Source organism: Polyodon spathula, chromosome 25, assembly GCF_017654505.1.
Source record: "Polyodon spathula isolate WHYD16114869_AA chromosome 25, ASM1765450v1, whole genome shotgun sequence".
Lineage (NCBI taxonomy): Eukaryota > Metazoa > Chordata > Actinopteri > Acipenseriformes > Polyodontidae > Polyodon > Polyodon spathula.
Genome location: NC_054558.1, coordinates 2,447,531 through 2,462,691, shown reverse-complemented (window position 1 = coordinate 2,462,691; position 15,161 = coordinate 2,447,531). Strand labels below are relative to the sequence as shown.

General features: G+C 43.5%; 1 protein-coding gene across 2 annotated transcripts in view; it reads right to left on the bottom strand.

Moving 5' to 3' along the window:
* Positions 1-5,935: 5,935 nt before the first annotated feature.
* Positions 5,936-15,161, bottom strand: part of LOC121299926 (suppressor of tumorigenicity 7 protein homolog) — a 22,982-nt gene continuing 13,756 nt past the window's right edge. For both annotated transcript variants that reach the window (XM_041228165.1, XM_041228166.1), the window contains 4 exons: positions 14,069-14,219; positions 13,631-13,723; positions 13,303-13,442; positions 5,936-6,658 (listed from right to left, as the gene is read on the bottom strand). In XM_041228165.1, the coding sequence (XP_041084099.1) occupies positions 6,563-6,658; positions 13,303-13,442; positions 13,631-13,723; positions 14,069-14,219 (480 nt within the window). In that variant the 3' untranslated portion in view covers positions 5,936-6,562. The remainder of the gene's footprint in view (positions 6,659-13,302; positions 13,443-13,630; positions 13,724-14,068; positions 14,220-15,161) is intronic.

Genomic DNA, 15,161 nt, shown 5'->3' with positions numbered 1-15,161 from the left:
ATCATGATTTCTTAAATCTGTCTCGCAGTCCCTGCTGCAATGACCGTCTCTGCAGGATATCCGTGCAAAGTGACATAAGCACTTGCTAATGGGGTAACCCACTGTGCTATGAATTCTCTTCAGCGCAATCTGTGTGCTAAGAAGTTTGGCCATGTCTCCTGCAAAGGATTGTTCATCTTCCAGCACTCCTAAAAAACCTATTGATTGCACATGTGCAACTATTCTGAGAGCGTGACTCATATCGCCTCTCCAGCACAATGGACCTGGTCTTGGCTGTCTCCACTGCAGATACTGAAGAGATAGTGGCATTGTGGTAATAATGGAACAACCCGCTCAACAAAGCGTTATTTGAAATATTTCATGAGCGGGAGAATGGGTGGATAAAAAAACAAAAAATCTTTTACAAAAAATGAAAATATATTTCTTTTTAAATCTATTCCTTTGAAGTCTATATGAGTTAATAACATATACTGCGACGTCAGAAATATAAGGAGGGGTGGGAAGATCCTAACAGAATTTTTGTTTTAAAAATCAACCAAGCCAGGATTGATATAATTACAGAGCTCCGCTGTGTCACCGTGACTTACATCATAGAAGGATCAGCAATCTTACACAGTGAATAAAAAACGACAATGCATCGCTGAAGCTCGCACCCTGCGACTGCTGGGCTGGAAGCTCCTCAGTTTCCAAGCTCACTCTCTGCAGAACATTTTACCTGGAATCGTTAAAAGGGCATTTTTCTCTGGACGTGCTTCTCTCCTCTGACTTGGTTTACGGCATCACTGTATACATGTAACACGCCAGCTGAAAAATATTCTGGACGTAAAATCAATCCAGTGTTTTCAAATTAAAACACACTGTTTTCTCCGTCTTTATGAATTATGACAATACCTAATGGACATCTACCGAGCTCACTAAATTCACTACCTTTGATTGAGACTCAGGCCTCCAGAGTTAATACAGATGAAAGGCAGTGAATTAGCCCCCCAAAGCACACACTGGGCCTCCTTGTCTAATATAATTGGAACTGTCTGTCACCGTGACGGTGTATTCCCTGCGTGGGAGGGCTAGCAGGGAGGATTTAATTAAAGTAGCTGCCTCTCTCTCACCTCCCAGAGACAGGGCCCTGTCAGTGGACTCTTGAATGAGTATTTATGGGGGTCGACTTGGATAAATCGCATTCAGTTAATAGTTGATGCGGTTAACATTTGGGCGTGGTGTTGTGTTTCGGTCCTCACGTCCCGGTGAATTGCTGGAACTCTGAAGTCGAAAGCACCTCTGTGACTTCAATGAAGCTCTCACTGTTTTTTGACATACATTTGCTGGTAACACTTTACATTGAGTGTAATTCCTGTGTATTTCCATAGTAGTTACTTAGTAAATACATGTGTACACATCATTACAACGCTATTAAGTATAGTTATATATTTAACATGTATATATTTCTGCACGGAATATGTAAGTACACAATTGTATCAGAAAAGGGTTAGGGTTAGGATTAGGGCTATATCATGCAAAAGCAATGACACATTAAGTACATTGTAACTATGTGTAATGACACGTGTATTTGCTAAGTAACTACTGTGTAAATACACAGTAATTAGAGACACAGTGTAAAGAGCTATCCAGAAATGTCTCTCTCCGATGTGGGTGCTGTTAACACATACTGTTTATTTTTAAAGGGATAAACTGTAGTTATCCTTGTTGCATTGCTCCCAGAGTCATTCACACTGTTGAAAATGTCTTTCGGGGATATTCCAGTTTGTCTTTGTACTAACAAAACTCCAGTGTTGCAAAGCATAACGCATAGAAAGTCTTCATCATAAGATGTTTTTATTTCCTTTCTGAAATAAAGGGGGTTTAGCAATCAGCTATTGACTGCCCTGTGGTTGCTATGGCATCAGAAGGTGGGGGTGGCATGTGAACCAGGTATTTAGGAATTCTCTCAGTCGAAAGGGTTGGCTGGAGCAGGTGGGCAGGTTCTGGTGTTGAAGTTCATCCAGCAGCCTGAGTATCGTGTTACAAAGAGCCCCAGCAGGCTTGCTCATTAGCAACAAGATTTAATCTCCAAGCAGGAAAGAGCAGCCCGGCCCATTTGTCTTCATTACCTCCTCGTCTGCCAGCAATGTTCCAGCTCATGGAAGCCTGAACAAGAACCAAAACACTGGAAGAAAACAGCCCGCCCCCAGAGGCCTCTGGGATAGGGTTCCGTCACCACATTGGCCTAACAAGTGTGAAGAGAGAGAATCTTAAACTGTCACACCATGGCCCCGGGGACCAGTCTGTGAGCTGAAATGCCAGCACAGAACCGTCGATGAATGAGCAGAGCCCCTACACAGCGCACACAGTCATTTATCTTTGTTAAACACAGCTCTGTCAGGAAGCATTTCCTCCAAGCCTGTGTGCTTTGGATGGTTTAATCCGCTGGTCTCACCCGTACACCGCACGCACATTTGGTTAAAAACTTCAGTTGTTTCTAACTGTACTAATAGCTACAGAAGGAAGGGTTTTGTTTTTTTCTGTGGGAATGTGGTTTGCTCAATTTTCCAGCAAGTGTGTTTGCCAAGTGAGTAATGTTTTACAGGTTTCCGAAATTTCATTCTCTTGCGTTGAACAATTCCACAGCCTTCGACGCATAATCAGTCCATATTTAAGGCAGTTTACATTAGATACCGTAGCGATCTGACAGACACCAAGACTTCGCCGTTTCGGTTTACCATCCATTACAGGGGGCTCAGACGTGTCGCTTTGAAAGAAACACATGCTCTAGTTACTGAATGTTAAAACGTGATCTCTGGCACTACACTAGGTTAAAGAAATCAGTTTGCAAGCAAGGTGTCTGTTTGTAATAATAAAAACATGTTTGCTACACGTGTGTTTCTTTACAAGCTCCACGTCTGAGATGGATGGAATTCTTTTGTTAGCTGCGATTGCTTTCAGGTTCATTTCCAGCGAAGCCGCGTGAAGCACACTCGGTTTTATCAGCTAATTACTCAGTTCCAATCTGAATCATAACATTAAAGATGGCAGAACAATTAAAGAACCTGGGGCTACTTTAGATTAGAGAAAATTCTCAGTTTCTATGCCTTATTTTCAGTTCATCTGTTACACTTCCTGGGCAATGTCTTCCGAGTCAATGCAATGTTACTGGATGGAAATAAGGCTCCTATTCCACAGCAGTTTAACCCATGCAAGGTTTTAATGTGCTTGATTAGTCCCAGTGTTCAGGTAACATGCTCAGGTGTGTCTTATTAAACTCATTAGCAAACCCTGGACTGGATCAACCTGCCATGCAATGGGAGTCTTGCTTCCATCCCTGTGTTTTAGTTTGTAGACCGGAGTGAGGTGCGGAGGCACGTTTTGTTTTCGGTTTCTGTAAACAAGTCTTTTTTGCTTTGCTTCAAAATATCTTTACCACCTCCCCTCTCAGAAACAATAAACAAGCCAACCAAAAGCCTTCTGGCTAAGGAGGGAGCGAGCAGGGGAGCTGCAGGTCCGCTTCCTGGGGCAGATTGATTGAGTAGTTGGGACTAATATTTATGTAACCTGCTGGGACCCCTGTGGGAGGCTTTCAGATACGACCACAAGTCCATTAATACGGTCTGTAGTGCGAGCGAGCAGAAGGGGATTACTGCATTAAACCTTTATCGGGTGAGTCAGGCTCGGAGAATGTGGTCCTCTCAGTGATGTCTTGAAGCAGAAAGTGCGGAAAATGGGGAGCGAAGAGCTGAACTTGTCACTTGGAACGTTCAATTTCCAATTCCAATTCTAATTTCCAATTCCTTTTTTAAAATGAATTCCCAAATCAAATTCCAATTATTTCGAAGGAACTGGAATTGATGTTTGAGTAAGAACTGTTGCGATTGTTCAGCTGCTTTCATTTGAAGCCAGTTTAACTGACTCACAAACAAACTTCAATTGAAGGCATGCGTGTTGCTACTGTGAGAATCTCGTTTTAACAGATCTCTGCTAAGTACAAAGAAATAGGGATTGGAATTGTGAATTGATAGGCGTGGAGGGAAGAGGTCAACTCAAAGCACAGCACAGACAGCGAAGGGAGATTTAAATGCACCTGGCTTGAACACTGTTGGGAGCAGGTTGAATGTGGGAGTTACCTCCACAGCCCGCTTGCCTTCTGGGAATGTTTGCATGCGTTTCCCTGCCTGGCTAACTATGATATCTGCAGGTGCAGTAAGAGGTTTCCTGCCTGCAGCTCCCGCTGTATGTTCTGCTGCTGCTGCTGCAGAGTGAATCGAAGCAGCAATAGGTGGAGTGCGGTGCTCAGATTTTCTAAAGGGAATTAGGAGCAAGGAAACGAGGGATGGGTGCTGCGGAGAGGGGAAGCTAGAAAAGAGCTATTGTCAATGAGTTAAAGCACCAAAAAAAAAAAAAAACGTAAAACAACCTCCAAAGTAAGGTTTAAGATATAAAAATAGAAACTGAAGACCATGAATGATACTGTTTATCTTTACAGCTACACATGCATTCAACGAAGGCAGAAGAATTTCCATTTAGGGCACTTTTAGCTTTAAAAAAAAATAAAGTTTTAAAAAGGACTTAAACCTGACAACACCCCCCCCCCCCCCCCATTGATCAATAGATGAGGTTTACAAATACATCCTGCTTTAAGAAGCCCCCACAGTCAGAGGCCCTGTTCACAGCACTGCTATTGCCAGCGTTTACTGCTCTTCACAGTGTTACAAGCAGATGTGTATCTGAAGGAGTCCGAGTGTATTTCACAGCTACCGTGAGCGCCGATAGGGTTACCATTAGGGTATACATATAGAAAGCAGCGCTCCTGCCCACCTGCGGAGAATCACTTGGAGAGTGGGGAAAGTGTGCTGCTCTGTGTTCCTTTCCCGAGCGCTCTGCCAGCAGGACTTTCACTCGACGGGCTCTGTTTGTTTTCCTGGGGCCTGCCATGAAGCTGACATTGATTAAAACCAGCTCAGGCGATGATGCATGCGAGAGCCCTTCCATTAATAACCTCACACGAAATGCTGGAAAGAGTTCAACCTTAATAAAGCCCAGTGAATGCTTACCCAAAGGGCCCCCTGTTGTTTGCTAAACGTGCAAATACTTGAGCTCTAAACGTCTCCTAACCATCTCACAGAAGATCCTTGGGATTAGTGGATACCATGCTCGCTACTATTAATACCTTTTGACGATCTGTTAGCTGCGTGCCTGGAAAGAATGGATACTGGACATTTCCAGATGATGGCCTCATTGATGATTTAGGAGTCTGGGATCCTAATGCAAGCCTGGTTTGATCTGTAATGTAGCCTCCTCTATTGTGTCAAGAGACAGGCTGTGTGAGATTACTTCCCAGCAAAATACAGAAAACATTTTCACTGCAGTGCAGTTTTTCCTTCTCATTCGTGATGTGCCCCAGTTTTCTTTTGGGGGTCCCCCTATTACCCCCAAAACATCCTCACCCGAACCTCAAAAAAAAAATCGTCGATTTGAAGTGACTTTCCAAACTCAGATATGGATCACCCCCCTCCCCAAACAAAAGACCTTCCTGCGCTTGAGAAGGTAAAGAGAACAACAACTAGGCTGATCCCACCATGGCGTTAACGTACAGGAGAGGGAAGAACAGCACACATGGAAACGGCTGAAACAGGTCCAGAGAAACCCAAGCCACTGCTTCAAATTTAACACAGAGATTAGGATGGGAAAGCATCACTGGATGTGGAGCAAAATGTCAGAGCAGGAGGCAGGAAGAGAGACTGTACATTCAAAACAGAACTATTAGATTGAGTCCTATTGAACTGGATCCACTTTGTGAAACAGCCTTGATGTGCTCAACACTTATTTGGTTCTATAAGTCATCTTTTAGGAATTGTTTAAAGCAATGCGGGGCACAGCAGATTTAAAGACACTATACCAGGCAGTGCAATTAAAATGAACATAAAAAAGCACATGGACTTTACTGTTGTAAGTATCGTGGGATTTTATTATGAAATGCAACATTTCCTTTCAAATATTAGATATTAAAAAGCATATGAACACAGTACGAATGAACAAACCTGTACCATGCAGTCTAAATTATTATTATTATTATTTTGGGTGATCTGCAAAAACAATTTCCGTTCAATATTTCATGAAATCTTTAAATCACAGGTCAGGTGGTTACTGTTTCCAAAGTTAATTTCAGGCCACAAAACTGGCCACAGTCGGCCAGATGATCTCTCCTGGTGAATTTATTCATCTGTCCCAATAGCTATGGAGTGTGTATTGTATTACTTCAGCAGGACAGGAATCCTACATTGTAACTCATTGAAGTTAACTGAAAAGTTACACTTCAAATGTACAAATATTTTTTTTAAGTACTGTAAGGGTTAATGGGGGAGGGCATTATTTTTAAATAATCCTTGGGTCACACAGAGTTTATTTGTTTTCACTTGCACAGTTTAACTCACAGGCAGTCCTTCTACTCCAGTGTATAAGCTGTGCAGATCCTGTCCGCTGCTCTGGGCAGGGTTAGTGCGCTCTGCCTGAGTGTCTGCTGGAGCTCAGACCTTGTGTTGCCGGGGGGAGGTTCCTTCCCGTCTGTTTAGTGTCAGATTCGGGTCAGCTGGTGCCAAAAGCTGGACGGCATGAAATTTTCAATCTTTTCCATGGCAAAGTTTAGGGGAGCGAACAGGGTGCTGAAGAACTGCAAGAGACACAAAAAACAGCAGAGAAAATGAAATCCTGCACGAGACAAAATAAACCAATCTGCCTCAGGGCGGGTTCACTTGTCAAGAAACCCATTTGGCAAGCAGAGCCGTTATTTAATAGCTACGATGCATTGAAGCAGGTCTTTTAAAGAAAGAAGAGTGTGGTCACAATTAGAACACTACAGCAAGTCATTTTGCTTTGTCGTTCAAATACTCCCTGTTTATTCTAAACTAGATTGAGATATTCTGGTTACTCTTTATAACGTACAGTAGCATGGCAACACTTTCTGAAATGACACCTGAAGATCGACCTGTTTACCTGAATTGCTGTCAATACTGCAGTACATATTTATAAACACGGTCTATCTGCACCAGACTCACAAATAAACGGTATGCATAGCAGAATTAGAGGAGATAAAAAAAAAAGAGATGCTGCTACAGATTGATCGAATGCCTGTGTGCAGCTAACGCAGTCGCCCTCCGTGATGGTCACACAGGTGAAGTTTGATCCACCTTTAGTCACAACATGCAGTAAAATCTGCCTCGCAGCACCCTTTCGTTCATACTGCAAGAGAGGCGGTCAGCTGTTGCCTAACTAAGGCCCACCTTTTCATTTACAAAATGAAACTCATTTTCCTTTAAGACTCTGACCCACGGTGACCCAAGACACCCTGTGAACATCCCACTGACTCCAGGTTGCAAAACATCCCACTGTTCCCTTACCCAGGCCCCAGGCATCCCGGCCTACTTCACTGCACTGCTACTTCTAACTGGCATGCAATCGCACATCGAACAATGTTTAAACCCAAAGTTTATTCCACCATAAACAAGAGTTTAATGTGTTTATCAAGCCATTAACGGTACAGCCCTACAGCTGCTCACGACAGAATATGGAAGAAAAGGCCTAAAAGAGTACAAACTGATAAAACTCATTTAACAGACCGACTGACTCTTTTTTTCTTACTAACAATACAGTAAAACAAAACTGAAAAGTTAAAAATACTGCCTGATGTTTTGTCACCTTTTACCACATGTATTAACACTTGCTGGGGGTTCAAAAGAGCAATACTATACCATTTTCAGCTTCATATGTTCTTTCCCATAACTGCCAAACAGACTACAAAACAGGTATTTCATACCTCTTGTGGCTATTTTGTTTAAAAAGCGTTGATTGTGAAACAAGATCCCTTTCTGTTAGTTTTGTTCTCCCGTAATGTGAGTGACACTAGGACTCCGTTTCACTCGTAACGTAACAACGTGTCAGCTTCTGAATTCACAGACTCGTGTCTCCCCAGAGCAAGGTGGCCTTGTTTACATGTAAACACACACTGGCTGAACGAGCCCTCACGTCTCTGTGGGAGAACAGCAGCTCCTGAACTGCCCTGAAAATAAAACCCACAGTATTTTGAGCGACTGCAAAAAACAAAAATCACTCAGAATAACAGCAAACATTATAAAAACAAAACCGCCGTTTCAATCTTCTTTAAAATGCATGAAGTGGCAAGGACTCAATAATACTGGATCCACGTGCTTCCCATTCGTGGAGTTTCTCTCCATGTATGAGCTAGCAGAAGTGATTTAGGAGGTCTGGGGGATCATTTGTATAAATAACAGTATTCAGTTTATATAATACATTTACAGATGCAGATACAACTAGCGTATCAGTCTAAACAATTTTATAGATGGCACCATTAAAAAAACACCTTCAGCACAATTCAGCACCAATGATTTACAGAGCTGGGTACAGACGTCTAAATCATGGTATAAATAGCACCATGAAAAGCACCATGCCAAGAATTGCAGCGTTACTGTGTGCTTGAACATTACAAACACAGGCGCTCTTAAAACGATGCAGTACTGTGTGCTTCAACCTGCTTGACCATTACAAACACAGGCGCTCTTAAAACGATGCAGTACTGTGTGCTTCAACCTGCTTAAACATTACAAACACAGGCGCTCTTAAAACGATGCAGTACTGTGTGCTTCAACCTGCTTAAACATTACAAACACAGGCGCTCTTAAAACGATGCAGTACTGTGTGCTTCAACCTGCTTGAACATTACAAACACAGGCGCTCTTAAAACGATGCAGTACTGTGTGCTTCAACCTGCTTAAACATTACAAACACAGGCGCTCTTAAAACGATGCAGTACTGTGTGCTTCAACCTGCTTGACCATTACAAACACAGGCGCTCTTAAAACGATGCAGTACTGTGTGCTTCAACCTGCTTGAACATTACAAACACAGGCGCTCTTAAAACGATGCAGTACTGTGTGCTTCAACCTGCCTGAACATTACAAACACAGGCGCTCTTAAAACAATGCCGTACTCTTGAACGGGTGTGTACTGATGAGCTTGGTGTTCACCAAACAGCATATAAAGTGTGAGCCATCAGACCAAGACCAAGATGCATCTGGGGCTGACAGAGCCAAAGGTAACATTGTCACATGACTTGAATGGAATGAGGGAAGGCTGTTGCTGTCCCGGCAATAAAAGCTCAAAGCGAGACAGATCTGGGAGATGGGTGATTCATACTGAACACTCTATAAACGCATAAGGAAGTCCATTAACATGAAGCTACTTATAATTTCATATAAAAAGTGATATGATAGTGGGAGACAGCATCATTAAATCTTGATATAGGACTGTTTACTATGGAACTGAGAAGCAGCTTTTCCGACGACAGTAACGTGCTTCAGTGAGAGGAGTTCAGTATCAACACAGACCAAGAGGCGGCTCCAGTCCACACCAAGAACGAGGCGTTTATGGCATCGTGTCCAAACAGCTCGTAACATTACTTCACGGATTCATAACACTTTATTTTCAAGTATATAAGCAAAAGGACTTGACTCCAACCCACGCTTTCTAGACGACTGTGCGACTAAGAGTTCAGCTTGCCTGTCGCAGAGATCTCTTACACAGACAACACCAAACGAGAGAGCCAGCGCCATCTAGTGAACAGCTAATGCATCTGTTGTAATCAAAACACAGCTCTGCACTAGACTATGTACTGATCTAGCGTACAATACATATACCTGTCTGTGGCAGACCACTTGAACTGAACAGCATCTCCTGAACTCCTGAGACAAGCACAGACCCATTGTTTCTGTAACTGTAAGAACGGCTGTACACGTTACAAAAAGGGAAGGAGACAGCGAAACAATGTACCTTCGAAGCTTACTCTTTCAACTGCTTACAAAACTATGAGGGGACATTCCTGGGAAACCGAGTGATGTGAAGCGCACAGTATCCCAACTAGAACAGAGCTGTGAGAGAAGAGACTGAGGGGACGGGATCTCCCGCTTTATAAACAGCAGATCAGATCTACTAACGCCTTGTCGTTTCTAATCTTTCAGATTACCCCTGGAATTAAGGGCAGGAGTCAGAAGACAGCTTATCACGAGTAATTCAAATAAGCACCGGGATTTAAAAGAGCATTTGGAAGATTGATAGGACGGTTTAGTCAGCTCCCCTAAGCAGTTCCCACAGATCTGCAGCTTAAAACATCTTGAATACCAATACCAGGGTACTCTTTAACCACTTCCTGTGCTGTAGGTCACATGGTCTGCAGCTAGATGCTAGAATGGAGTTTCGGTGCACAGCAATTGCTGTACACACTAGAACACAAAAACGATTCTAGGGTCACCCTCTTAAAAAGGTTACTCAGACTGTACAATGATACAACCACACTGTATGTAAAGGGCATCTAGAAACAAGTAGAGAAACTAGGAATCTGTCCTAATATCCTGTTTGGACCAACAGATCATTTTAAAAGGCCACCTGCACAGGGCACAGACCCCATGCAGTTTGCATTTTCATAGCAGTGAATGAAAGACAACTTGACAGCGAATGCACCTGCAAAACTGATTCCTTTGATCACTCAACAAGCTACATTACAGAGACAGAGCTCACAGTTCAGAATATTTTGGAAACAGACACCTAGAAGAAGGAAACGTTAGTAGCTGGACTGTGCATACATTCCAGCAAGTTTACACTAAACACTGTCTGAGAAATCCTCACCCGAGACAATGGCTGGAGGGATTTCTCAAACTGGAAGAAATTAGATAGGAAAAGCCTTATTTTTTTCCTCTGCAATGTGGTGCATTTATATTTTCAGTGTTATAAGGAATAATATGTCCAATAGCTTGTATTACTACCAATAACCAGAACTGGTAAGACAATTCTGATTCTGAGCGATCGTTTTTTTTCTTTGTTTTTTTTTTTTTTTATAAGCACCAATACATTTCTGTGAAATAGTTTTGAAAATAAAAAATGAAGCCAATCCTTGGGAGTACATATCACTTTGCTACAATGCAGAACACAAGCCTGCTGATTTAAAACAAACAAAAAAAAAATGCACACTGGATTTTACACACACTGATCTTCCAAAACAAAGCGAGTTCAAACCAAGGAGCTCGGTGGCCTTTGAAACCTGACCTCCTGTGTTGCCAGTCTCTCAGAGAGCTACCATTGCTAGAGGAGCTGCCATTTCAAAATCAACTGGGTCTCAGTTCCATTTGATTAAGGGACTCCTCAGCCTTACTCAAGTACAGTGAAAGACGTCGCCTCGCAAGCTTTAATACATTAGGAGTGAATCTGCTCTCTTTCAAGACCAGTCACGGTGCCAACAAAACTTGGCCTTCCTTAAGAGACATAAAATGTCTATTAAATATAGAAATACTAAACAGACAGCTAATAAATTCAACGAGGCACATTTCAACTAGACGTCAATGTACTCAGCATTGAGAGAGGCTTTCCCAAACTCAATGCCCAGTTAGGGAGATCCAACACTATACCCGCTCAGTACAGAACAGGGGGCTCATATCCAACACTATACCCGCTCAGTACAGAACAGGGAGATCCAACACTATACCCGCTCAGTACAGAACAGGGAGATCCAACACTATACCCGCTCAGTACAGAACAGGGATACCCAACACTATACCCGCTCAGTACAGAACAGGGAGATCCAAACTATACCCGCTCTATCCAACCTATACCCGCTCAGTACAGAACAGGGAGATCCAACACTATACCCGCTCAGTACAGAACAGGGATATCCAACACTATACCCGCTCAGTACAGAACAGGGATATCCAACACTATACCCGCTCAGTACAGAACAGGGATATCCAACACTATACCCGCTCAGTACAGAACAGGGGATCCAACACTATACCCGCTCAGTACAGAACAGGGAGATCCAACACTATACCCGCTCAGTACAGAACAGGGAGATCCAACACTATACCCGCTCAGTACAGAACAGGGAGATCCAACACTATACCCGCTCAGTACAGAACAGGGATACCCAACCTATACCCGCTCAGTGATCCAACACTATACCCGCTCAGTACAGAACAGGGAGATCCAACACTATACCCGCTCAGTACAGAACAGGGAGATCCAACACTATACCCGCTCTACAGAACAGGGAGATCCAACACTATACCCGCTCAGTACAGAACAGGGAGATCCAACACTATACCCGCTCAGTACAGAACAGGGAGATCCAACACTATACCCGCTCAGTACAGAACAGGGAGATCCAACACTATACCCGCTCAGTACAGAACAGGGATACCCAACACTATACCCGCTCAGTACAGAACAGGGAGATCCAACACTATACCCGCTCAGTACAGAACAGGGATATCCTCTGATAAACCCAATGCGATCTGGTTTTACTTTTTAAAGCACAGCTCAGCCTTGTGCCACTGAATGAAACTGACCCCTGACATGTAACACTTGATAATAAAAGGATTATTCAAACCTAGTAAATCTTGAAGAAAACCAAACCAAGGCTGTTACGTTTGAACCCCAGGCACTGTGCAGGTTTCAAGAACGCTGCCAGTTACACAGAAACAATCGGCTGTACCCGCGAAAGCAGCTCATCTTGCGAGGGGAGTGATTAAAGGGAGTGCTGGGGTTTAAAGCACACTCTCAAGGACTTCTTCAGAGTGAAACAGAATCCTTAACCATTACTGATGGACTTTCCTTTGATGAACTGTGCAATCACAGAAAGCATGCGTGCAGGACCGACACCAACAGATAACGCAACAGTGAGACTGACCATGTGCCTTTGTCTCCTGACAGTAAAAGGAGACAGCGTGTGTGAAGGGAATGCTAAAAACTGTGCGAGTTTCATACTGAATAGCCAGGAAAAAAGATGGGCTTTCTGTGCCAAAACAACTGCCTTTCCCCTCCATTCTGCACAATGGCAGAAAAGTATTATATTTTGATTGCACTGCGCCGTGGGACAGCAGCCGGGTAACTAGGGGTTACATTAACTGGGACACCTGGCAGTGATGGGGGTTCAGATCTGGGTTAGCAGTAGAATCCTGATTGGACGGCATTAGCGCCCGGTCACTGACTGCGCGGGTAAGGTACTGTTCAGCTAAAAAGATAATGCCTTATAATCACAGTTTTAATTGTGATTGGAAACTATTCAACATTGATTTTATTGCTATTAAAAAAAATTAAAAAAAACTAATTTACAGATTTATTTATCTTTTCAATGTTTTGCACAAACGGAATAGTGTTACTTTAACTATGCAGAGTCACTTACAGCTGGACCTCGGTTTTGCGTCTCATCCGAAGGATGGCTCTACTGCGATAAGCCACTGGCAAGTTACTTACGCCTTTAGCGAAGACTCCCATTAGCTCAGGGAATTGGTGTGTGAGCAGCGCTAGCATTGCAGTGAAAGAACACAGGCCTGCTGTGAAGAGGATGAAGAAAGGAAGCTCCTTCTTGGGGTACACAGAGACTTCATGGAAGGCTGCAGAGGGGGGGAGATGTTGAAAACAGCAGATTATTACAAACGCACAGCGTGGGAAACTCGCACTACTCAGTGTTTTATACTTGGAATGGTCTTTTAATAAGATATTTCAATAATATAATATTAAAAAGGGTTTGAACTCCAGCACTGAGTGGGGTGCAGGGACAGTGCAGGTTTCAGTAACTTACATGGCAGCAGTTCTCTGTCGGCCGTCTCTGTACAGCCTGGGTATGGGTAAAAGAGATGCCCCTTTTCTAAAGGATAAGGAATCATCCGAAATGCTGAAAAACACAAATCTCAGCTTTAACAATACATTTTGAGGAGACTGAACATTAACACAGTCCAAGAGATCAGATATATTTAGAACCTGCAGGTGCAGGGTGCCCGAGCATGACTTGGTGGTGTGTAAGAGGTGTGTGGGGGGGGTCATTTAGTCAGGGGAGTGCAGGTTCCATCCTGGCTGTGCAAAGTTGCAGATCAATATGAAGTAGCAAGCTGAAATGGTTTACAAGATATTCGCAGTTGTCGAATTAAGCAAATTGATTGGAGCAGCTTCATGTACAGACGCAGTCTCTTTCAGATCATGTGTGGCGTTTAGACGATGGCGTTGATTAAGAGATACTTACTGCCTTCCCATGTGCAGTGCAACAGATTCAGGGCTCCCTCTACCCTCTTCCAGTGCTGCAGGTGAAAGAAGGCGTAGGCCACCGCTTCACTGTCTCCTCTCTTCAAAACGTGCTCTGGCGGCAGTATCACACTCTTCATTTCTAGTAAATACTGCAACGAGAAACAGCAGATTGATTCCCGGGCAATGCGCTTCACAGAGACTTCAAAAGGCCCCTAATAATCCCAGCTAGTGGGATGGACGAATAACCAGTGAGCCCACGAAGGGTTTGGCCGTGCGGTTTACACTTGTCCTCATGAGTTAAATACCCACGGCACCCCTTGAGTGTTAATGGAGTCCTCCGTTTACATCCTCGTCCTCGCTGCATTATCACTGTACTGTGCATGCACGTACATTAATGACATAAACTACAGAAACAACAAGATTCACAGCAAGTCTAGGGATTTCACTGCCTAACTCACTCACTTACCAGGACCACTTACAAAATCCTTTGCTGTCTCTTCTGAATTGTTTATACCAGCCCCATCAATTACAACAACAGACAACACATCAAAACGAGACTTTGTACCCGATTATGCAAATTCTTTAAACTGTTAACAGCCTGTGCCTCAGTGTAAACTTTGTTACACAGTGAACATGAAGGTATAAAATGAAGCACCCCATGTTCAGGTGGTGTAGTCAGTACTGCACGCTGCTCTGTGAGTTTGAACCGTTCCAGATGGGCTGGAGCTGGAGAGTGACAAATGGATTTATACCAAACCGTAAGATTATTTACTAATCCTGTTTTGCAGGCTGACCTTTTCCCCCATTCACTTTGCTGAAAGAATGCACCCGAGGTTGTGCCCTCAGTGAATAAAGTACAGTTACTGCCTGGCTGAGTGGCTTCTCCCTCCGAGCAATCTGGCCTAACACGTCCAGGGTTATCCACTTGCTAATTCCCTGGTAATCCTCTCGAGTCCATTTTTCCAGAGCAACGACCGCCGGGACACACACACACAGGTCCTGCTGTGGGAGAGCTGGCTGGGAAGCATGACCTTTGACACAGCTCCTCACCCAGCTAGTGATAAAATGGACACATTTAGAGACCCAGCATG